The sequence below is a fragment of the Ambystoma mexicanum genome, chromosome 13, assembly GCF_040938575.1.
Source record: "Ambystoma mexicanum isolate Mex_15411 chromosome 13, UKY_AmexF1_1, whole genome shotgun sequence".
Lineage (NCBI taxonomy): Eukaryota > Metazoa > Chordata > Amphibia > Caudata > Ambystomatidae > Ambystoma > Ambystoma mexicanum.
The window spans coordinates 210,009,596-210,035,308 of NC_090938.1; the positions used below are offsets into that span (position 1 = coordinate 210,009,596).

General features: G+C 48.0%; 1 protein-coding gene across 2 annotated transcripts in view; it reads right to left on the reverse strand.

Moving 5' to 3' along the window:
- Positions 1–25,713, reverse strand: part of DENND2D (DENN domain containing 2D) — a 964,922-nt gene that overhangs the window by 92,537 nt on the left and 846,672 nt on the right. For both annotated transcript variants that reach the window (XM_069633670.1, XM_069633672.1), the window contains exon 11: positions 11,761–12,000. In XM_069633670.1, the coding sequence (XP_069489771.1) occupies positions 11,761–12,000 (240 nt within the window). The remainder of the gene's footprint in view (positions 1–11,760; positions 12,001–25,713) is intronic.

Below are 25,713 nucleotides of genomic sequence, written 5' to 3' on the forward strand. Positions count from 1 at the left end.
GGTGCATGCATGATATCAACACGGAAGTCAGCAAACGGATGTCCGACAAGGTCAAAGACATCATGAAGGAGGACGTCTCTAAGATATTGTCCTTCACGTTGATCGGGTCTTCCCGCAGCCCCTGGGCTAGCCCAGTGGTACTGGTCCCTACGATGTTCCGTGGTGGGAAAACAGAGGTCCACTTTTGATGGATAATCGGGGGCTGAACTCTGACAGGAAGACAGACGCGCACCCCATCCCTCGAGCAGATTAGCTCATTGATTAGCTAGGCACTGACAAGTTCATGAGTACCTTCAACCTCACGGAAGGGTTCTGGCAAGTTGGTCTGACCGATCACGCAAAAGAGAGCCCCATAGTCTCCACCCCAGATGGGCACTATCAGTTTATAGTTATGCCTTTCAGATTAAAGTATGCCCCTGTCACCTTGCAGAGGATGGTGAACCAGTTCCTAACAGGGATAGAAGACTTCAGCGTTGCCTACCTAGACAACGTGGAGGGATTCAGCAACTCCTGCGAAGATCATCTATCCCATCCGGAAAAGGTGTTTCAAGACATGCGTAAAGCTGTCTTTACTATCAAGGTGTCAAGTGCCAGCTAGTGCAGTGCATTGTGACTTACCTAGGTCGCCAAGTAGGTGACGGTAAGAAACAGCCTGTCCAGGCGGTGAAAGATAGGGACATCCCTACCACCCAGACTCAATTGAGGGCCTTTCTCTGCCTCACATGTTATTACCAGCCTTTTATTAAGAGGTGTGGGACCCTTGCCCTTTCCTTAAACGTCCACGTCAAAGAAACTGATAAAAAAAAAGGTCACATAGACCCTTGACTGTCAGTCGTCCTTCCAGAGTTTGAAGGATGGCCAAAGATCCCGGATTTCTGGCAAGAATCTCTATTATTCAGACAAATGCCTGTGAATTTGGCATCACTGCATTATTAGCACAACTGAAGTATGAAGGGGTAGGACACCTTGTGTGTACCCAATTAGGCGATAACGAAGTGAGAGTTCAACTGGGCCATCATTGAGAAGACGGTATTTGCCATGCCATAGTTTGGGTGTTATGCAATTTGAAACCGCACATATTTGGGTATAACTTCACTGTCCAGACAGACCAGACCTCTGAGGTGGCTTATGGCCACACACGGAGAGAACCCCAAATTACTGCGTTGGGCCATATCCCTACAGGATTGGGCAAGGACATCCAACACAAATCTGGGTCGTAGCACTCCAAAGCAGATGGCCTCAGTCAGTACTTTTGCCAGGAGGAGGAGCCAGACCTGTAGGAGGGTGAGTCTCCACCTTTGTGGCTTGGGGCGTGTGACGAATTTCCATTTGACAAAGGTGCAAAGCCCTGGCTTTTTCGATTTTTATTAATGAATAGAATGATGAGGGTAATTCCATCTCCAAAAGGGGTGATCGGCCAAATAGATTCCTCTTTTCCGTCGACTCCATGCCAAAAGCTTAGTGCACTCATTCTCTGCCGCATCAGTAGCCTAATCTGCAGTGCCTGTTCTACTCGTGGCACAGAGCAGATTCACAAGTCACGAAATGCCAACTTGACCACCACAGAGACAGCCATGTCCCTGTGGCGCAGAGGCAGCATTTAAGATATGCTCCATTGTATCCAAAACTATGGTGATCATGAGTAACATGCTGGTGGCAGGGTAAACTCTAAATAAAAGCTATGCCTGCGTTTAGGTATAGTGAATGGTACTTCTGCTGTAAAGGGTGAGGTGTATTCTGGTAAGCTGGTTGTAGGCCACCAAATTGCAGATCAATAGCCTGGAGGGCTGGGCATCCTCTTTGAACTTTTTGTGAGGGCAGGTAACACAGCAGGCAGCTGTCCTGGGCATTAAATAAGCACACACATTAAAAAATAGTAGATTCACACCATGGTGCTGCATCTCTAAAGTCCTTTATTCTCAGATGGGGAGCAGATGCAAGTGGATCTAGGTCACCGGGCCTAAGCCCCGCCCACCTGGTGCCTTCCTGGTTGCTGCTCTTTTTTTCCTACTTAAGCAGCACACCAGCCTATTTTCCTTTGCAGATGGGGAGCAAGTGCAAGTGGATCTAGATCCCCTGGCATAAGCCCCACCCCCCTGGTGCCTTCCTGGTTGTCGCTCTTTTCCCCTAATTAAGCAGGACACCAGCCTCTTTTCCTTTGCAGATGGGGAGCCGGTGCAAGTGTATCTAGGTCACCTGGCCTAAGTCCCGCCCACCTTCTTAGCCCTGCCTCTTCCTTTCTGCTCTCAACTCTTAGATCAAGGGCGTCTCTCGCCAGGGGGTCCGAAGTGAAGGGCAGACAAAGAAAAGGGCAATTCCTGTTCGGACCAGGAGGACCCAGGCCCGAAACCCTGCTTAGAAAGCAGGTAAGCATGCACCAACATGTGTTTTCTCCCTCTGACCCCACAGGCCATCCCCACCATCATCAGGCAACGGCAACGTCAACAAAGGCCTCCCTATGGCGGATACCTATACCAGTGCTTCCTTCAGACAGACCGTTAGCGACATACTCTTTGTCGTTCCCTCTCCAGGCCTATGGACCCCCCCCTTATGGTCTCTTTCTCTCTCTCCTTTTTCCTCTTCTCCCATTAATGGTGGCACCCGGTGGGAGGCCCCTTGGCCCCCTTCCACTCTTCTAAGACCATTATTAATGTCTACTTAAATGGCACCGTCTTGGTCCAGGGCCCTCACGCCAATCTCCTCCTCTTTGATAGATGCTTCCTGTGTCTTATCTACTTCCTTTCCTCTCCTGCTATCCCTTCTTAACCCTCTCTGGCTCCTCTGCCGCCTCCACCTCTTCAGAACCCCCTGATGCTTCTCTGGCCACCCAATTGCCTCCCTCCTCTGCCACCCCTATAGCACGCTCTTCTCCCTCTCTGACTACCATGCCTTCACTTACTTCCTCCTCTGCCCATCCTCAGGCACCTCCAACACTTCCAGGGGTGGTACAGGCCAGAGGTACACCCTGTGGAAGTCCTTCAAATGTGGCAACCTGCTCCACATCGCTACTCTCAACTCTCGTTCAGCTGTCAAACACTCCACTGACATCTGACATCTCCTGGAAGAATTTGATTTGGATTTACTCTGGTTCAAGCCAGCTCTGTCACAAGTTTTGACACCGTCCTTCCCCATGGCTACAAGATCCTCTCCGAACTCAGAATCAACTGCCCCGGCAGGGGTGTAGCCTTGATTTTCCCAGAGTTTCTATCATTCAAATGCAGCACTACTCCTTCGTTGATGCCTGGGCTGCAGGCTCTCCATCTCTCCTGTCCTCTCTCTCACTGTGGGTACTATCTACAGGCCGCCTGGCCAGGTCGCTCTCTTCCTCTCCGAGTGGGCTGACCTCTCCTCCTTGCATCTACCTCCTAACTTCTCCTCCTCTGAGACTTGAATATCCACCTGGATGCAGCCAGCCCTTCTTCAGGACTCTTTCGCAACCTCTGCGATTCCCTCTCTCTCTATTCGTCCCTTTGGCCCGACTCACTGTGCAGGGCATACCCTGGATGTTCTGATCTCCTCAGACCTCCCCTTGTCTAACCCTCTCACCACTCCTCTCTCTTGGAGTGCTCACTTTCTCCTTTCTTCCCGGCAGGTCAAGCAGACTCCAGCACTCCCACCTACCTTTTCGGTCATCCGACCCATGAAGCGTGTGTCAGGTGAGGCTTTTGCTGCTACTTTCTCTCCTCCTCCTACACCTTTGGCTGACTCACACTCTGACACAGCCCTCTCTAACCTTCATCTCTGTATCTCTAACATTCTGGATGTCCTTGCCCCTGTCATGAGAATCCGCTTGAAGCCCAAATTCAAGTGCAACTCTTGGTACGATTCTGGCCTCGCTGCCCTTACAAGCAAATGTAGGGCGTCAGAGAGTAAGTGGAGGGCCTCCGGCGCACCCCCTGACAAACTGGCCTGCCGTCTGCTCCAAAGGCAGTACAGACTCTCTGTCCTCTCTAAGAAGAGAGGCTACATCCAAGCCTGCTTCTCTGCGGCATCTAACAACTCGGCTGAACTTTTCAAAATCTGAAAGGAGCTAGCCAATCCAGCTGCAGTCCCTACCTCTCCTGTGCCCTCTGAGGCTCTCTGCACAGCTGTGTCCTTTCATTTCACTACTAAAACCCAGGACAGCCTGTCCACCCACTCTTCCTCTATCTCCTCTTCCTCCTCTCCTCCTCCTCCTCCTCCTCCTCCTCTACCACTCCTGGCCCGTCTGAGGCAGTTTCTCCTCCTCCTCCTCTCCCTTGTTCACCCCTGACGATGTTTCGAGACAAGTCCGACCAATGAAAGTCTCATCAAAGCAGGTTCTCCCCATCTCATCTAGATCCATCAAGCACCACATCGACACCCTTGCTCCAACTTTGGTTGATTTCTGCAATCACTCCTTTGCCACTGGAACTTTCCCCTCATCCCTTAAACACTCTCTTGTGCACCCCCTTTTAAAGATGTCCTCGGCCGATCCTTGCTCTCTGGCTAACTATCGCCTGCTCTCCTTCACTCCTTCCCTGGACAAACTCTTGGAAATCTGGTCATCTCCCAGCTTCATCTACATATTAAATATGTTGGTTTCCTCCATGACCACCAGTCTGACTTCAGAGCTGCCAGAAGCACAGAAACTGCTCTCCCAAACTCTTGTGAAGAGTTTCTCTCCAATCTTTACTCTAATCTTCCTTCTGTCCGCATTCTCCTTGATCTATCCACTGGTTTTGACACGGCCAATCATGCCATCCTGCTCCATCGTCTCCGGGACAACCTTGGTATGATTGATCAGGCCCTGGCCTGGTTGACCTCCTTTCTCATGGACCCACCCACTCAGGTCCAACTGGGGTCTTTCCTCTCTTTCTTTACTTGTGGTGTTCCCCCAGGGGTCTAACCACTCTCCCTGGCTCTTCAACCACTACCTGGTACCTCTTGCCCACTGCATCGCTTCTTTCTGCCCCAATTTTCAATGTTATGCAGATGACACTCTGCTCTCTTTCAGGCCCCCCTCAGCCGCCTCTGCTTCTTCTCTCATACCAGGCTGGCGGCAATTCAATAATGGTGTGCCGCCAATACTCTCTACCTTAATGCCAGTAAGACTGAGATCCTCCTCATTGGGACGCCCACTCCCTCCTTTCCTCTCTCTCTTGCTGCCCACTGTGGGCCCTCTTTCTGCTCCTTCCTGTGAGGCTAAGAACCTTGGTGTCATCTTCGACTCCACCCTCTCCTTCTTTCCTCACATCTCTGACATCTCGTCAAATTGTCAGCTGCACCCTCCTCAGAGGTATTCTTCCTATTCTCACCTTCTCCCAGAAGCTCACTGTCTCCAGAGCCCTGGTCCTCTCTAGGCTGGACTATTGCAACAGCCTCTTTCTAAATCTTCCTGCCTCTACTCTTCGACCTTTACAACTTATCCAGAACAGGACTGCAAGACTTGTCCTTGGCCTCAAGCCCAGCGATCGTATCTCTACAGCTCTGAAATCTCTTCACTGGCTCCTCGTGGCTGCAAGACCCTCTACATTGTCCACAAGGCTTTCTGGGGTCTGGGACCGCTCTACCACCAACTTTGTCTTCCGAAACATCTTCCTTCTCAAGCTCTCCGCTCATCCACCTCCAACTCTCTGAAGGTCAGATGCTTCTCCAAGCAGGGATTGCCTCCCTCTGGACAGTCTCCCTGCATCTCTCAAGTTTGAGCAGAACCACCTCCGGTTCCGGAAGCAACTCAAGACCTTCCTTTTCACTTCCGCTTTCTCTCTTCCTCTCCCCTGCTGATGCACCTGACTGCTCCGCGCACTGGTCACCATCTGAACTCTGGCCCAGGCTCCTGCATGTCCAGTTGCCCTCACACTGCCTCCAGGCTCCCCTGCACTGAAGGGTCTGTATCTGCAACCCTACAGTCCCATCTCTCTGCACTTATGAGCCACCCGCTGGCTGCACTTGTGAGTTAACTGCACTTCCCCTTTGTGATCCCCCCCCCTGACACTGCTCCCCTTCCCCGCACTTGTGCGATCTGAATGACAACGTCTAGTAAGATCAGTATTTTGTCCTCCCTTGTTTCCCCCTCCTGGTCTTGTCGTGCCTAGAAACACTTGTGTACAGGCGCGTTATAAATGCCACATCATATCATATCAGTGAGAAGGGAATAGGGCAGGACTACGATAGGCAGGGGGGCTCTGGTCAATAGAAGGAGGTTTCCACTATCTTGATTTTCACTGTCCCTCTCTCCTGTCCCCTCCACTTCCTCTGGAGAAAAGCACTTTGGGTGAGACATCAGAAGAGCAAAGTCCACTTGGTTCAAGAGAAGGGATTGGGCCACTAAGGCAGGCTAGCTTTAGTACAATCACCTGATGGCGTGTGCCTTTAAAATAAGGGGTCTTTCACCATTTCAACAGATTTACTCAGATCCTCTTGGATCCTTTAAGACTGCAGACTCGTTCTGAAGACCTCACTGTACTTCCTTAGGGAGAGTTGCACCCTCCAAAGCCCTCAGCCGGAGGTAAAGAAGGAATCATCCAAGACAGAAGGAATATCTGTCCCCTACCACTACCAGGGCACATCGGGGGTAACCTCTGCTGTGGGTCAGGACCTACCACTCTGCTCCGGGATCTCCTGAGCTAGCCTAGCAGACCCTGAACGTAACCATCCTATACTCGAATCCCCCAGAGAGGGCATCACAGCAACCAGAGTATGAGGCCAGCCAAAGTACCCTGTTTTACCGCACCAAACTTGTCGCTCCATATTCACTGCACGAAGAACCCAAGGGAAGTTGCTGGCACTGGGTGCTGTGCTCCTCCACAACATCGAACATTGCTTACACTTTCAGGCAGCTCGACACTGCACCGTGTCCTGGCCAAGCTCGTCACCTGCTAGGGACTACTCAATGCCAGGACCCGAACTGAATCACTGGAGAGTCACGTGCCGACTCTCACCGGGGTCTACAACCACGGCTCGACCCAGCTGACTCTACAACTGCTGCCTCATCGATCGCACATCGATGCACCCAAGATCAACATTTTGACGACTGTCACTTGTCGACTAGAACCACTGGAGCGTCACACACTGACCCCTTCCGGTGGCTAAAGCCCCCACACTCTGGCCAACTATGAAGCATTCCGGGGACCACCACAACTTGCATTCTTGAGAGCCGCTCTTCTACCATACAGAACACCAGTCTTCGCTGGCTTACTGCTGGAGCCTCTACAAGCCTACGTGCCCGAACTGAGCTTGATCAGCTTGCACCTAAGTTTGACACTGGGTCGGACTGCGTCAGCCCACCAAGAACTGAATCCAGGTATTGTTAAGACTCTGAACTGCCCCCTCAGTCTACTGGGGCCCTAGAGATTGGTTAGGGGACCATTGCTCCTGTTTTTATTCAACCAAGATATCATTTTTGTGCTTAGTACTTTATCTACCACCCCTGGATTGACGCTCAGAGTGCTACTTTCTCCAGTCTGTCGCTGTCAGAAATCACCCTTGCTCCTGGAAACTCTGGAACTCATGGAGGTTACAACACATTCAATTCTGTAACCAATCACCAAACTCAAGATGGCCGCCGAAACTGGACAAATCAGGAAGTCTTCAAGAGGATAAGAAATGGTCTAGTTTATTCCACGCAACCAGCAGGGGGACTTGCGAAATTCAAAAACGGCACAAACCATGGATCGCTGTGTTGCTACTTCCCTGTGGCTTGCTACCTGGACCCTGCTCTTCGCTCCGTTCTCACGTTGCTGCAGCAGAATCCTAGCTCCAAGCTTCCGGATCCTGGTAATTCTCTTCCCGCTTTCCCTCTAACTCTAGCCGGTCCCCTTAATGGCGTCCTTTTTCACACGCAATGCATTTCTCATTCATCCCTTCCTGCATTTTCACTGTCCTCTTTTCAGCTCTCACTCGTGTGTTTCACTCCAACATTCTGCCGCAGCCTTTCTTTTTCATCTCTTGGCTGCAATTATTACCTTCATGGTGTAATCCCATGCCTAGCACTGCCAGTCTTTCTTCTTAGTACTGCATCCGTGCTCTTTGCCGTGGTTGCCGGTCTTCACCATCATTGCGCTCCTCGCTTACCGGTCCATGTTTCCGGTGAATACGAAGTTAACCTTCCTTTCTTGCTCTCATTGCTTTCATTTTCGTGTCCTGTTCTGTCCCCCTTGTTCCTTCAACCATCAATGATTGCTGTTCCTCTTTGAGATTGCTGGAAAGGAATCAGTTATCCCGCTGGATAATCCGAGACCACTTTTACTCGTCACTTCAGAGCTCATCATAGGGATTTTTCCCTTTCATTAAGGGGATTTCCCTGTTCCTGCACAACCTTCTATTCTCATTCAGATGTCTGACAGAGACAGGGATCTTCCAAATATTCTCCTTAAGAACTCCTTCTACGACCTCAGGTTAGTCTATAAGTGTAAACTTGACAGTCGCATTTTCTCTGTTCTTCCTTTGGGGTGGGTTTTTATACAGTGTTTTCATTCATTCTACGTGCACATAGTGTGTTTGATTAAAGTATTTCTATTTTTATAGAACCTTGATAGGGCATTCCCTTTATTATGGACTGTGATAATGTGGTGTTTGGGTCACTCATCTTCACACCTCTCTTAAGAGCATAGCCTTCCCTCGGCCCATGTTACCACAAAAGGTGAAGGAGGTATATCTCTTAACGGTCCCTGTTTTACCTTTATGATTGCATTGATTTTTAGTTTGTTGAAATGTGAAGGCTGAGTAGGCCATTTTACCCCTATCCATCCTTGGACTCCTGGGGAGCAGAATCCAATTTGTTGCATGCATCCTCTCGCTTTAAATTCTATATTAAACCTTTTCACAACTTACGGACAGACTTGGGTCAGGTTTAACAGAACTATGCTGATGGTACGCCGATCACATGTAGCTTCTGCAATTATTAGAAGTCCAACAAAAACAGAGTACTATGAATTTTCAAAGAGGTTGAAAGATGGGTGGGTGATCATTGGCAAGTCTTTACTCCTCTTGGTCTCTAACCACAGTCTCTGAAAAGGCAATTACCAGTTATACAGAAATCTCTCCATCAGGATCGACAATCAATCTCCAACAGCCATCTTCTCTCAGAATCACATTGTGTCACTATCGCCAGACCATTCTCATCTCCAAGTTCGATTACTGGAACACACATTACGGTGGCAACACTGAATATGTAACGCAATATCTTAACAATTATAAAATATTCCCTGATGCACAAACAATTGAGAAAGCTACATTAGCTTAGCTCCTGTTCAAATCTAGGATTATTTGTAAGCACTGTACTCTTACACAGTGTAAGGAACTCATGGTGGCAAAAGTAAAGACAGACGGAAGTGATCACAGTTCAAGGGTGTTTATTAAACTGTATATGCGGGTTGGGAAAACGCCTTATCTAAAACTAAATCTAAGAGGGGAGCAAGCTACAATCATCACATAATAATAAGGTAGTCCTAGTGGTGCTGTGACAAAATAAAATGGCCTATACAAAGAAAAACCTATTGCCAATCCTTACGCTAAATACAAACAGAGTGTGGGATAAGGTTCACAAGAATGAAATAAGTGTTCACAAATAATAAGTCTGGATGCAGTAGGCGGGGTCTCCATTCCCCACATTTTGAGCACTGGACAAGGCAGGACTCCAGAGCACATCACACACTCGAGCTTTCCCAGCACGAGCCAACAGCTCCGCTCTCAGCTATCAGAACCTTCGGTGGTTAAGGCTCTTTTCTACAAAACGTCTCTTGCCTGCGGGGACCTGATGTATTCCAGAAATAATAAACATAAGTTCCTTTCTGCTTACACGTTGGGTGATGCCTTTTCACCCTTGGATCCTCCTCTTCCGGGCTCAGAACCTTCTTGAATATTAGCCTCCCTCCATCGGGTTCACTACGGCTTTCAACACAATCTCATCTGTGACATTTACAAATCTTAATGACTTTTTAAACAGTTCACTGTGGACATCCCTCTGCCGGATTCACTCGTCACACTATTCATTGGTACATCTCGCTTCACCACCTTTTATCAGCATCCCTCCGTCGGGTTCACAATTGGCAACTTTGCCAATCTAAAACATTTCTTGAACAGTTCTTACGATGCAGGATTCACTTCCATTAGCTTCACAATCATCTGCCGGTCAAAGACCTTCGCCTGTACAGAGCATTTTACTAGACACCTTTATGACCACTTTGTCCCCTTTCTTTCGTTTCCCAAGGCATTCTCATAATGGTAGTTTCAACAATAGGGTAGACGCTCAGAGTTTTCCGAGTGAGCACGGACATAGTGCCCGACTCCTCTGTAGCTGGTTTTCCCCTCGTGTATGAACAGTTCTTTGTACTTTCTTCAATTAGCCGTTTGTTACTTTTGTTCAAAACAGTTCTGTTTCTTATTGGCTCTCCCCTCGAGTCACCGGCTGTGATAAACTGCTTGGCTTTCTTTGTCTCTGGAGTCAAAGTCGGTATCACGGTGGCAAGCGTCTCTCCCCGGCTTGGTTATCAGCAGAGGAGGGCCCTGTGTACCGTTGACATCTGCTGCAACGCACGCCGGCTATTGTTTACGGTATTACGGTTCCTTCCGTGGAGGTGTCACGGGCCTGGCTCGGAAAGGGCAATGTTGCTTTTCTCCTCGTCACCCTCTCGATTCAGCCCGTCTTTCGCCTCCTCTTGAACTGTACTGAATTAGCTCTCTCGTCGTGCGGTCTGCCTTGCTCGTCTTGTGCTCCTGTGCACCACCTTTTATCCCTGCGGAGGAGGGAAAGTTCCGTCAGGTGTGTGTGATTCTGGTCAATTGCCTGACTTTGCCTGACCCTTGTGGTGGGACATGCCAAGTAAACGGCTCTGGTGTTTGCTCATCGTCTTTCGTGGTGCGCAAAATTATTTGTGTCGAGAAGGGGGGGGGGGAGTAGAGTGTGAGTATCCTACGACGGTAGAATGGGGAAAAGGTGCTATAAGAAGTGAGATACCGTGTCTCACCCATTGGTGTCCCACATCCATTCCCGTTGGACCCCCCATCCAAGTGATACTCCCTCACTGGTCCACCCCGAGGAACTGGATCCAATAGTGACGTCCGTGTCCTGGCCACCTGGATGACAGATCCCCGGGGACTAGTCAGGAAGACAACTTCAGGTTTATCACACCACACAGCTTTATACAGAAATCCTGACTTCAAATTATGAATGAAATGTCATACTAACACTCGTCCATAGAGAGCTAACCACGACATACAGTCCACATTTCCCATTTTAAAAGAATGTGCGGTTTCGGCCATTCTTGTATGATCATGGCTGCTACACAATGTAATACTTTCTTGTAAAGTATTTTTTGGATCAAAGGGTTTCTTCAGTTTAGAAAAAAGAAATCAACACTACTTTATTGCAACGTTTACATTTTAATTTGAGGAGTATTCTCTGAAAATGTGATTGCTTAAGTCGAGCACTAAGATACCCAAGGGTCTGTAGCACTTAAATGTAATAATAATAAAAAAAATGTAATAATAATAACAAGGACACTTACAAATCCAAGAACTGAAATGAGGCCACAGATAGACAGGTTTTATGGACCTAAACTGACACGCGTCCTTTTGCTTCTCTCTCAGCCATAAGTTAGCCAGACATATTTGGACAGAAGCCCTACAATGCAACCTCCGAGAACTATTTTCCCATGATGCCAAGTCGTGTAATGTAATATGCATAGCCCGTACCATTGAAGAAAGCAACTGACTACGTAGATACATTTTCTTTGGTGCAGATTCTGTAACAATGAAGTAAAAATACAACAGCCCATCGCTTGATTCAAGAATACATACCTTCTTGTGCAGCTGGACTCTTTTCTGCTTCCTGTATGAATATTGAAAACATTTGCGTTTTCACCAGTTTCTTCACAAACCTTCTTATTGACTTGGATTTGATATCGTGGCAGAACGCTTTCTCTTGAAACCTGGCTGGTTCGTTCCTGCTCCTCTTGATGTAGGAGGCGTAATGGCCAACAGTTCTGACAAAAAAGTGCATGAAGGTATCCGATACAGTTTTGTTTACTTGCTCGGGTGCTGGAAAAATGAGTAAAAAGAAATAGAACATGTTATTGCAACAATTCACAAAGCAAAGGAAAGTCAAGTGAACAGATTCAAATGATTTTCATCCATTGCATAATTTCCACTCAAAGCCAAATTAGCACAAACGTCTCACAAAAGAAACACTGGGCTAGGGGGCGGAGAGCTGCTGACATTTGTAAACTGGTGCAGGCGTTCAGCTGCTAGTTTGCTTAGTAAGAGAAGTTCCTACAGTGCCTGCCCATCTGCGGCCCCTTCTATTTAACTACCTGTGTGACAGCCATCCCACTTAAGAACTGGATGTATCAGATGTTTGTGAGGACAGCACACATTCTAACACAGAAGCAAGGGAGCAGACCAGTGGATCAAAGGATGTACCCACTGCACCCGTTAGAAACTTGAGCAATCTACTGATTTAAATTAACTTAATTCAGATCCCCACACAGATAACAATGTACATAATCTGTTGGGAGCAAAACCATCCCAATAATTCAGCTTTTCAACGTTAGCATGAAGTTTCACAATGTTTAGATTCAGAATCTTCCTCCCTGCTTTTGATAAACCCACCCTGAAAGTCACCAAAACCCATAAAGGGATATGTCCAGATTATTTGCGTACCACATCTTCCTGGTCCAATCCGGGGAGATAAAAATCAATATCATGGTTTGACCGAAGCTTCCTGAATCATCTGAACACCAAGGGAAACTAATGGGAAAGAGTAAATGAAGTATAAAGGAGATTACATTTCCAATCAGCTACTAGCGCATCTCCCAAGATTCTTCTCAGGGGAAACTCCCTGGGGAAAACTTACTGGAGAAAAAACAGCCTACACTGGAAGATAACTGGTCCAGCTGAGGAGTCTCCCAAAAGCCAAAGCGTCGTCTTTGCAGAGCTCCTAATCTGATAAAACTGTCAACTGTCTTCTTAATGCATCCGCCATGGCTATTCCCTCCCAAGTCAGACGAGTAGCCAAAAATGAAACGTTGTACAGGTCCCAGAACTACTAATGTATGTCTTCCAAGCATAAAGGCAGTGAGCCCACAACACCCCTGGGTGAGATAAAGCACTTGTGTTGTCTATCAAGATCTGGGTGAATGTGCCTCTTATGGATGGTGGAAAGGTCCCCAGGGCCAACTGAACAGGCCCATCTCCAATAAGTTGATGTGCTTTGTACTCTGTCTCTCAGGACCCACTGGCCACTCATGGTAAGGCTGTCCAGGTTGGCTCCCAAACCTTCAATTAAGCATTCATCACCTCCATGGTGTCAGGATTATGTCTGCTTGTGCGCATGAACAGCTTTGTGCCAGTAATCACACTACCGGCACACGGAATCGATCTGTGCCTCAGAATGCCTATCATCACTTCCATAAGCATAATCCCCCAACTTGGCAGAAGGCGCCGTTCCTCATTCGTTACAAGTTGACATGGCGATTGGGGAAGCAGAATCATGCACCTCGACACGTGACGTACGTACGTAAGGGGGCACGTACAGCCAAGTCACGTGACGGACGCATCATAAACACACCCCCAACCGACATTCAGTGCTTCTGAATTAAGTTGTTTGGTTTAGGAAAAGCGTCCGTTGAGTTATTTGACCTTTGTTTTCCCTGCTATCGGATCCTGTTTGCATCTGCCTACGTTCTGCTATTGTCTTGCCTCGCACGTTACCAGACCTTTGCCTGCCATACAGACCGCTTCTGCATCTATTCTGCTACTGTCTTTGACCCGCACATTGCCATACCTTTTTCCTGCCATACGGACCGCTTTTGCATTACGTCCTGCTACTGTCTTTGACCCGCATGTTGCTAGACCCTTTGCCTGCCACACAGACCGCAACTGTCTACGTTCTGCTACAACTTTCGCCTGCTCAACGCCAAACCCTGCTGGTTCCCGGATTGTCTGATTTACTTCTTCTCCGGCTATGCACGCTACACTGCTTCTATCACTCCTGGGTTTCCGGATTTCTTTCTGCGCGATTTCTGGTGAATGGATTCTGGACTACTGTTCCTTAGTTGCACGGACTATAGACTGCCTCGTGCATCATCATTTGGACGTCCTCGTGCCGTCAGATTAGGTTTGGGACTTCATCACCCCAGCTCTTCTGCAGGAATCCTTCCTCTCTGGACTTCACTGCTGACTTTTGACTGGCTCCATAGCTGATAAGGAACACTCCTTCTGATTTGATACTAGTATCTAACCTGGTCTCATCTTTAATAGCTCTCTTGTGGTTATAGGTAATGCTTACTACTCCAAAATCATTGGTGCATCGCTCAGTGATTGTAATCTGCTTGGCTTGTGTGGGACACTTATAACTCCCCAGGTTAGCTTGGTTTTACTCATGTTCTCATTATTCTTGTGAGTATTGCCTTGGTACTAATATTGTCTTTTGCCTTGCAGCCTGTGGCGTCACAGTGGGGATCCTGTCTTTCAATCAATAGACACCTTGGATTGTCACATTGGAACAACCAAGAGGTGCATTGGTAGGAAGAACTCGTAATGTACGGTCTCGAGTTCTACCGTCTTCTGGTGCTTGACGGGATGCCCCGTCATTGTGTAAAGCGACATACTAGGATAGGGTGATCCCTAACAAATTCAGAAGCCTTACACCAATGGAATCCTCTGACCCACTGGCAAACCTTGTTCAATTGGTCTCAGAGCTCCGGGCAGATATCACAGCAGCTAATGAGGCCACTCAACGCTGTATCAATGCCCTTCAATCCCTTCCTTTGGGTGCTGAAGCACCCCCTCCTGCAATGCCCTCTAGCTCAGGTTATTGATTGCTGTGACAGGATCCCGTTCCTGTGCTGATGTCGGCTCAGTTTCCCTTGGCTCCACCAGAGCGCTTCAATGGGGACCCTGAGGCTTTCAGGACATCAACCAGTGCCGCCTTCATTTTTTGTGCCGTTCAGCATCTTTCCTGGATTCCACCACTAAAGCAGCATTTATCTTGTCATATCTGGGCGGAACTGCTGCCACATGGGCCAATCCTTTACTGGAAGAGGGCAGCTACCTGTTGTATGATTGTGATGCCCTAATCACAACCATGGGTTGTGTTTTTGACACACGGTACAAATCTCAGGCCACAGACCTAGATTTACTTGGTTTATGTCAAGGAGACACGTCTCTATTGGATTATTTAGCAAGATTCAATCAACTGGTAGCGGTTGGCCGGAGGAGAAAAAGGCTGCAGTCTTTTACAAAGGCCTTTCTGAGTCCCTTAAAGACGTTGTGGCTACTGTTTCCGTGGTTCCTACGGCCTTCAATGAGTTGCTGGAACTGGTGCTAGAGATTGATGCCAGAAAGGCCGAAAGGAAAGGTGAGAAGAGACCCCTTCCTCCAGTTTCCGTACGCTCTGACACCTCCGGCGCTGGAGCAAGCGAACCTATGCAGATAGGTGCAATAAGGTGCCCATTATCTTCGGCAGAACGGGAAACGAGGAGGAGGAAGAAGAACTATTCTCTCTCCTGTGGATCTGCTGAACATTTCCTACAACCTTGTCCTAAAAGACCGGTTAAGCGTGCGGGAAATGACAGAGCTCGACAATAGGAGTCCATTTGTCGAGTGCACTTCCCCCGTACTCCTCAGCCTGGTTCCCTTTTACGCTCCTGTCGTATTCTTGTTCCCTTTGGGCAAGCCCTGGGACACTTCCGCGGTCATTAACTCAGGGACGACAGGCAATTTCGTGGACATACAGTACGCCTGGGAGATGGGTATTCCTGTTGTCCCCAAACCATGTATTAAAACTGTTAACGCGGTAGATGGCACCACATTACTCTCGGGGTTGGTTACCGAACGCACCATTGCTTTGCAGATGTCCACTTAATGTGGCCATTCGGAGACAATTACCTTTGACCTAATAGCAGCCCCACAGTACTAAGTCATTTTGGGTCTTCCTTGGCTCTCCTTCCACAACCCGGTCATAGACTGGTCTGCTCATAACGCCCGTTTCTTATCTGAACTATGTTGGACACATTGCATGAGCACGATAACCCACAGTCCGCCAAAACCTAGTGTTCCTTTGCTCGATGCTGCACTGGTGGCCGGGGCTGTGACAGCTGCCCCTCTTCCACTGGAATACGAAGCATTCAGCGATGTCTTCAATAAAGGCAACACTCAGCAGCTACCCCCGCATAGACATTATGATTGCCCTATAGACCGGGTTCCAGGAGCCAAGGTCCCTGTGGGTCGGGTGTATTCCCTCACCCAGAGGGAAAACAAGGTACTGAAAAAATACACAGAGATGGCCCTTGGTATGGGGTTCATATGACCCTCCAGGTCACCGGCGGCTAGTCCTCTGTTCTTAGTCCTAAAGAAGGAAGGGGACCCGAGACCCTGCATCGACTACAGGGCCCTCAACCCTGTTACAATCCGCAACAGTACACTTTGCCTCTGATATCCGTGCTTTTGGACCAGTTGGGCACAGCGGTCATATTCACCAAGTTGGAGCTGCGTGGGGCCTACAACCTTGTCAGAATGCGTGAAGGCGACGAGTGGAAAACCGCATTAAAGATGCGGTATGGCCTTTTTGAGTATTGCGTTATGCCCTTTGGGCTCTGCAATGCCCCGGCCATGTTTCAGTTCTTTATGAACGACATGTTCCGGGACATGAATGATCAATATGTAGTGGTTTATTTGGACGACATATTGATCTAAACTCAGTCTCTTGATCAGCACATTTTGCATGTATTCTCGGTGTTGCAACGCCTGAGAGAGAACCATCTCTTCGCCCAACTCGAGAAATGTATATTTCATGCCACGGAAGTGGAATTCCTTGGCGATGATCTGACCAGTAAGGGAGTAAAGATGAACCACACCAAGGTTAAGGCAATCCTGGAATGGCCAGTCCCTGGCAACATAAAAGCATTACAATCCTTCCTCGGATTCGCTAACTTTTATAAGCGATTCATTAGGTCCTTCTCGTTGGTGCTAGCCCCCTTAATCGCACTAACCAGTCATCAGTGGCGCAAGAGTCGCTTGACGCTCTTAAAACTGCCTTCACCCCTGCACCTATCCTGCAACATCCTAATCTGGATTTACCTTTCTGCGTGGAAGAGGATGCCTCGGGCGTGACCATAGGTGCTATTTTGTCGCAAACATGTTCGGATACGGGCGTGCTGCAACCAGTCGCTTTCTTCACTCGGAAACTGACACAGTATGAGAGAAATTACACAATCATGGGGCGTGAGTTATTGGCTATTTGGGGTGCCTTCATGGAATGGAGGCATCACCGATTGGGAGCCTCTCACCAGGTGCAAGTGTACACCGATAATCAGAATCTGCTGGCTCTAAAGTCTGTGAAATGTTCAACGGCTCGGCATGCTCATTGGCATGCGTTCTTCACAATGTTCGACTTCAACATCTCGTACCGACCTGGGCACATGCATTTAAAATCTGACACTCTCTCTCGAATGCATGACACTACACCAACCAGTGTGCCTGATGTTTCTCCTCTTCTCCCAAACCAGGTGGTGTGTGGGTGCACTATTCAACCTTCTCTTAGGAGTACCATCCAACAATGGGCCTCCAAAAAACCACCTAAAATGGCAGAGTACAACATGGACATCGTTCAAAATCTGTCTTATGTCCAAGGTTGCGTCTACTTCCCAAACATCAACCCTTGACGTACTGCCATGCGCTGGTACCATGATTCGGTGCTCGCTGCGCTTACTCCCTGGCAGAAAACCCTGACCTCCTCTGACGGTGGTGCTGGTGGCCATCAATGCAAAAAGACATAGCAGCTTACGTATCCTCTTGTGCTTTATGTGCTCAATGCAAATCAGCCTCGATGAAACCTGTAGGGCTTCTGCAACCCCTGCCTGTTCCACAACGTCCATGGAGTATGCTCTTTAGACTATTTTACCAAAACGGCCATATTCGTGCCGTTTTGTGATCTTCCCACTGCACCAGTACTTGCGGATCTGTTCCTTAAGAATGTATTCAGGTTGTTTGGATTACCCGACGTTACAGTAACGGATCGTGACTTGCAGTTCACTTACCGCTTCTGGAGGGCCCTTACGTCTTGCTTCAACATGAACGATATTCTAGTGCATACCACCCACAAACGGACAGCCAGACCGAACAGCTTAATGCTACCCTAGAGGAGTACCTCCATTGTCTTACTCTACAACACCAGGAGACCCGGTTGTCGGTGTTGGTTGCGGCTGAATTCGCCTACAACAACTCCCTACATTGCTACGGGGTTGTCACAGTTTTTTGCTCTGTATGGCCAGCATCCTTGTGTTTTCCCTTTGGATCCGGTTTTCCCTCTGAGCAATCCAGCCGCCCTTGCTTGTGTACAGGATTTAGCTGCTCTGCACCGAGACATCAGGCAGCATCTGTTGGATGCCCAGGAACGTTCCAAGGCATTTGTGGTTGTCCATCGTTCTCCTGCCCTTGACTACAGGGTTGGCATGCGGGTCTGGCTTTCCATGAAAAATCTGAAGATGCCAGGTTGCAAGTCTTTGTTACCCCATTACGTAGGTCTGTATGTGGTTGATAAGATCATCAATCCCCTAGCTATACGACTGACCTTGCCTCCCACCTGAAAGATTCATCCAGTGTTTCATGTTTCCTTAGTCAAGCCATGTCTTCCGGATACTAGGCTCCCTTCTCGGCCACCTCCGATCACGGCTCATGGTGTCGAGGAGTACGAAGTGCATGACATTTTGGACGTAAAACTCCATCGGGTGTGTGCTTTTTCATAGTTGTCTGGAAGGGCTACGGTCCTCAGGACCGGACTTGGGAACCGGAGCACAATATCAATGCTCCTCTCCTGGTTTCTCGTTTTCTGGCTTCAAAGAGTGTGGGGGGCCCTTTGGGGGAGGATGCTGTCAGGATTTCATCTGCTTGTGTGCACGAACAGCCTTGTGCCCGTAATCACACTACCGGCACACGGAAACGATCTGTGCTTCAGAATGCCTATGATCGCTTTCATAAGCATATTCCCCCAAATTGGCAGAAGGCACTGTTCCTCACTCGTTACAAGTTGCCATGGCGATTGGGGAAGCGGAATCATGCACCTCGACACGTGATGTACGTAAGGAGGTACGTACAGCCAAGTCATGTGAGGGACGCATCATAAACACACCCCCAGCCAACATTCAGCACTTCTGAATGAAGTTGTTTGGTTTAGGAACAGCGTCCGTTGAGTTGCTCGTCCCGACTTTCGACCTGCGTTTTCCCTGCTATTGGATCCCGTTTGCATCTGCCTACATTCTGCTTTTGTCTTGCCTCGCACGTTACCAGACCTTTGCCTGCCATACAGACCGCTTCTGCATCAATTCTGCTACTGTCTTTGACCCGCACATCGCCAGACCTTTTTCCTGCCATACGGACCGCTTTTGCATTATGTCCTGCTACTGTCTTTGACCTGCACGTTGCCAGACCCTTTGCCTGCCACACGGACTGCAACTGCATTTCGTTCTGCTACAGCCTTTGACCCGCACGTTGCCAGACCCTTTGCCTGCCACACGGACTGCAACTGTCTACGTTCTGCTACAACTTTCGCCTGCTCAACACCAAACCCTACTGGTTCCCAGATTGTATGATTTACTTCTTCTCCGACTATGCATGCTACACTGCTTCCTTCACTCCTGGGTTTCCGGATTTCTTTCCACGTGATTTCTGGTGATTGGAATCTGGAATACTGTTCCTTAGTTGCACGACTTGAGACTGCCTCATCCATCAAATTAAGGCATCCTTGTGCCGTCGGGTTAGGTTTGGGACTTCATCATCACCCCAGCTCTTCTTCAGGAATCCTTCCTCTCTGGCCTACATTGCTGACTTTTGACTGACTCCATAGCTGGTAAGGAACACTCCTTCTGATTTGATACTAGTATCTAACATGGTCTCATCCTGAACAGTTCTCTTGTGGTTATAGGTATTGTTTACTACTCCAAAATCATTGGTGCATCGCTCAGGAATGATCATCAGTTTGGCTTGTGTGGGACACTTATAACACCCTGAGTTTAGCTTGGTCTTACTCATTTTCTTATTATTCTTGTGAGTATTGCCTTGGTACTAATAGTGTCTTTTGCCCTGCAGCCTGTGGCGTTGCAGTGGGGTTCCTGTCTTTCAATCAATAGACACCTTGGATTGTCACATTTGAACAACCAAGAGGTACATTGGTAGGAAGAACTCGTCATCTACGGTCCTGAGTTCTACCGTCTTCTGGTGCTTGACGGGAGGCTCCGTCATTGTGTAAAGCGACATACTAGGATAGGGTGATCCCTAACACATGGCTTATGGCCAAGGTTGATGCAAGAGTTCTCCCCTGAGGAATTTCCCCACAGGGACAAAACTGAAATCCTGACACCTTATCTTTAACCCGAACCAGGTGCACCTTGTTTATCCAAACTGGATGGCTAAATGTGCAGGAGCCACTGGAGGGATCTCATCCTCAGTCAGGCCTTTGGCACCAGAACAATGCAGGATGCAATAAGAGCCAGAAGCCTGAGGAAAGTTGAAGCAGGGACCTAGGCACTCTTTTAAAAGATTTCAACCATCAGATGGAAGGTCTTGACCCGATCCTCCATAGAGAAAGCCCCACTAACCTCTGTATCAAACACTTCGCTAGGGAACTGTAGTCTCCTAAACTGATAGACATAAGGCTTTCTGAAGTGGAGGAAGAAAAACAGACTTTGGAGCAGTTGCCACATCTTGGGCAGTATTTGAAGACCAGCGTCCCGTGAGCACACCCACATCAGCTAGTCATCCAATTACTGGAAGACACAGGCAATACCTCTCTGGAGGTGAGCTGCTGCACGTACAAAGGGCAGGGCTACACACCAAGTGTCTATCTCCCACCATAAACCTCAGAAAATACCAATGTTGTGGGTGCCATGCAGGTCCAGGGACACTAATCAATTTTGAAGTCCTTGGTTTATAGGATATTGCAAAGAATCAGCACATAGAACTCATACTATAAAAATAGCTGATTCAACATGTGCAAGTCCAGGGTGGACTTCAGACCAGCCCCATGTTTGGTAATCAGAAAGTAGTGAGTATACCAACCCTTCCACCGTCCAAAAGAGGCAGCAATTCAATGTTCTCTTTTGAGGTGACATTTCCACCACTAAGAGGGTGTTGAAAGTGGCCAGGGTCGAGAATCAGCGTTGGCTGTTGGTTTTGCAGTAAGTTAAGGCAATATGCCTGGAAACCTATATGTAAGGCCCAGGTGTCAGGCAGAGGTTTCTCCATTCCTAATGGAAACAAATACCCTTCTTTTCCGATGAATGTACAGTGTTGAAAGGATTCCAAATTAAACAAGGCTTTACAATTGGACCACTAGAGCAACTGAGGTGGTGGAGGCATTGCCTCAAGACACTGCTATACTTTTGTATGAATGACATTATTAATACAACCCTTGCACAAGAAGAGGGCTGTTGCACTACTGGCCCTATTACTAGGACTTTTGTCTAGCGGGTCATCTGTGTTTACCTTGAACAAGTATGCTCCACCAAATGGCATAGCAAGCAATTTTCCCTGGACATCAGATAAGAAACCAGTTATCTGCCTCTTTGAATGCCTGTGAACTACTGCCCTTGCCTATGGGACCTGGTAAGCATTCAGCTAAATAAAGTCTTGTTTGTAAAATCTGCTCCACTGGCTCTTTGCCATCACTGGAAAGTTGCAGGCACATCCCTAGCATCTCTGTAGGCAAAACTACTATAACTTGTCTCACCATGTCTCAAAGTGTATGGGAATTACAAGCCAATGTGCAAGGCCAAACTCCAAGGCATGAAACCTTTACGTCTATGCCCACCTTCTTAGACTTCCTCGCAGGAGGAAGAGACAACCAGGCAGTCATCTCTGTGCCAGCCATGGAGGCTTATACTTCCAGGCTTTCAGGGGGTTGAGTCTGCGGATACAAACCTGGGTTCTTTAGTAGCAGGCTGTGTTTTGTTGTGAGAGTTTACTGGACCACAGCTATGTTTTGTGTGTTTTTGCTAAAGCGTCAGTTTTGACAGCAATGTTCGACCTAAAACACTTCAAGGTCTCCTTCCATCATCTTGCTCCAGAATGTCTGTCAAGGCATTCTGTTTCTGTATGACAAAACGGGCTGCAGCACCCAAATATTTTAACCCCTTGTCTAAAGTGCACTGAAATGGCATAATCACACTACCAAAGGTTGCCAACGCCACTGGCCACGTTCCAGTGACATGCCAACCCGCAGGCTTATGTCAAGTCAGTAGCAAGCCCCTCATTGTCTGCGTCCTGGCACAAAACACCCCAGTGAAGTTTTCTGAATCCCATGCCTATATTGTATCCAATGGATAGGACTTAAATGTGAGAGATTCACAGATTGGCACAGACCAGTGCTGACAAACTAGGGAATGGCGGACGTGCCAAAGCAGGAGATAGTGGGTCACAAAGACCATCTCCCATCCACAGAAACAAGCTTTTCAGCCTTGGTTGGTTGGAACAAGGGACCCCAACAGTCCGAGTTTTAGCACTGGTTTTGAAACCAGAGTTGCCAGGGTCTTTTTTAAAGATATTCAACAAATTCTGCTGAACAGGTTCCCATTCTTGTGGATTGGATGAAGAAGTAGGAAATGACACCCAATTAGCAGGTATTCAGGTAGGTGTATCCTCCTCTGACATCCTGCTTGAAGGTCGGATTGATGTTAGAGTCTCCTGGTGGGGAAGGTGGAACTATTCTTTGAAAGACTAACAGTTCCTGGTGCTGCACCTCAGACCAAATCTCTGAATTCTTTGAGTCCCAAGATATAGGGTGGATACACTGCATGAAGTCATACTGGCTTTGTGAAAGGCCACACAGATCTTGGCCACTTTTCTTAAATGCTATTGATGTCCCAGACTGACAAGAGCAGCATTTAATTGTGTTGTAATCTGGGCCTAAGCACCAGACAAACTGTTAGTGTCGATTGGAAGACTTCTTTCAGCCTTTCCAAGGTCTGAATTCCAAGATTTTGGCTCAGGAAATGATGTAGCTTGTAATACAAATCATGGTGGTATTCTAAAGCAATGCCTGAGCATGTGCTAAAAAGGAACTGAGGTAGTGGAAGGCGCAGTGAATCCTCTGGTGGCTGAAGAAGTTTGCAAAGTAGTCCATGCCTGGGAGGATGCTTCAAAAGATAAGGCATCCATGGAAGCTATCCACTATAAATAGCAAATATACCTATAATATACCCCTAACTAATAAACTCTGAGGCTAAAAGTAGCTTCTATCCGTAAAAGCTTCTATCTGTGAACGGAGGATAGCACATGGGCAATGTTCTGGTCTTGGAAGCAAGATTATGCAACAGAGGTTTGAATCCCAGATCCACGCTAAGAAACCGAACTTGGGTATTAAGCGCGTTATAAAAACATTTAATAATAATAATAAAAGCCCATCTCTCCACAGTGAGGACAAAAGCTAAGAGCGGGAACAACAACCTTACCTACAAATTGGAGTGACAGTGTCTGTTCAAAGCCATTTTTGTGGGTACTCTGCCATGAGCCAAAATGCCCCACACAACAAAAAGCATCAAATAATCCCAAGAGACCAATGGGAATCATTTTCAGCATCACAGATCTCCTGTTCCACTAACGTTATTCTAGATTTCCCTGCTAGTTTACTTAACAGCCATTGCATGTAATGGGCCATGGATCTTTGAAAAAAACAGAACCACACTACTTTCTAGGAATTGTGCTGCGACGTCCCTGATATTCCTACTTTACGATTTAAAGATGTTGCAAGATGATGTTGCAGTGATTTTCCATAATAATAATAAACATCACTGTTGTCCACAGCTGTGGGAAAACACAGATATATCTTTCTGTAACAAAACCACATTTTTTTAAAGAAAGCAAGTGTGGGGCCTGAGGGGAGAATTCCAAATAGCACTTGTGCATTGTGCACTGTCCTTCGTGACCAATACTTCATCGCGCACCAAGTACTGTTTGCTGCCTGCTGCCACTCCGCTATTAACATTTCGGATTTGCTGCTGCCGTCACTCTACAGCCCTACTGACTGGAGTAGCTGCGGTGCTGAAGCACAGACTTTTTCGCCTGGAGGACGTCTTTGCTGGTAACACCAGCACGCCTGACCTCGAGGCGTATCCTGCATGAGGTGGCCCCGCCCCCTTTGACAAGTGACGTGGTTCGACTCTCGTCAAATAGACGCATTCTAGTGCACCCGCGCCGCGCACCAAGTACCTGCCAAGTACTGTTTGCTGTTCGCGGTGCCTTGCCCTATTGCTCGCCTTAAACGCCTCAGTACCTGGACCTGTAACTTTAACTGAAAGCACAGCAGGTGTATAGGGCCCCGTTGTTGGGGGTCATGCCATACCGTGGGCCGGCTTGACCTCTTGAGCATTCCACTACTGCCTCAGGAGACTGCAGGCTCTACGCCTTTGATCCTTGGGCTTGTGGCGCATTGGGGCAAGCCCTTGTGCCGGGTTTTGGCATCCCAAGGGTGAAAGGGTGCTGCTAAATGAAGTGTTTTGCATAGGGTTTGACTTTACTGGGCATTTGAATATTTTCTGTACACATCCTAGTTAGGTTGTCTATTACTGTGATCTGCCCCCTGCTTGCCCTCATACAACATCTGTATAAAACCGGTTGTTGCCGACATCTAGCACACAATAGTTGTGTAACAGTTCTTCAGTGGGAATGGGGGTTGGGTATAGATTATGAGCCGGGTCTTGAGAAGCAACTCTAAGCTTGATGTAACTCCAAAAACCCAAGGGAAATCGGGAAGGTTTAATCTGCCAAGTAGTACTCGTACCTTATCCACTTCCCATTATAAATCACCACTTTTGATGCCATCTTTGCCTGTCACGGAGGAGCTAGTTATCAACCAAGCAGAGGCACCTGAGGCCACGAGAATGGAGGCTTTAGTCTTGTGCATTGAGCCCCTGAGCACAAGCTCCCCTGCGGCCGTGCTGCTTCCGACCTTTTCCGTGCAAGATGCTAATCAAAATGATGAGGTGGAGGCGTGTGAGGTTGTGCATGTTCACGATAGCAACTGCACGCCGAGGTTTGATTATGAAGGCTTCCCCCATGCTTCTGACACCTCTATGTTAGCCCCGACACTAATGACTGAACTGGAAAAACGGGTGCGTCTCTCCCTGGGCCCCTCTTCACCAGCTTCGAGGTCCTTTCCCTTCCGTGAACAAGTCCACTTTCACCTACCTGAAGAACTATGCTGTAATAAACCCAGCACTCTTGACAGGGACCAGCCCTCAACTCCAGTAAGGGGAGAGGGAAGTGGTGGGCCTTTCTCTCACAACAATAGTTATGGGGTGGTTAAGGATCCACCCGTGAATCTCTTGCCCTTTGTCTTTGATCTGAATCCGGGCTATGGTGAGGCTGCCGCCATTGTACACAAAAAGAGGAGGCACGGTCTGCCTCAACCCCAGAAGTTTTACTTGCTGGCACATCTCCAAATGACCCTTTCAACTTTCCGATCATATCACGAATATTCAACCTCTTGGACAAAGGCCATGAGCTTACACACTGCTCCATGAGGGAAATGCAAGGCTCTTTAGCCTTCTTGAAAGAAAAAATGGCCAAATTGGAAGGGTTTATCTTTGCGGAGGAACAATCCAAAGCATTCTACTTGGCACAATTTGAAGAAATGCTGGCCAGCGTTGCAGTGCAAACCCAGTCTGTTATTACCTTGCCCTCTGTACGGTCACAAGGTTCGCAGACAGATAATGTTCACTGGAACGCCGTTTTACCACAAAGATCTTACTCCCAAGCGCA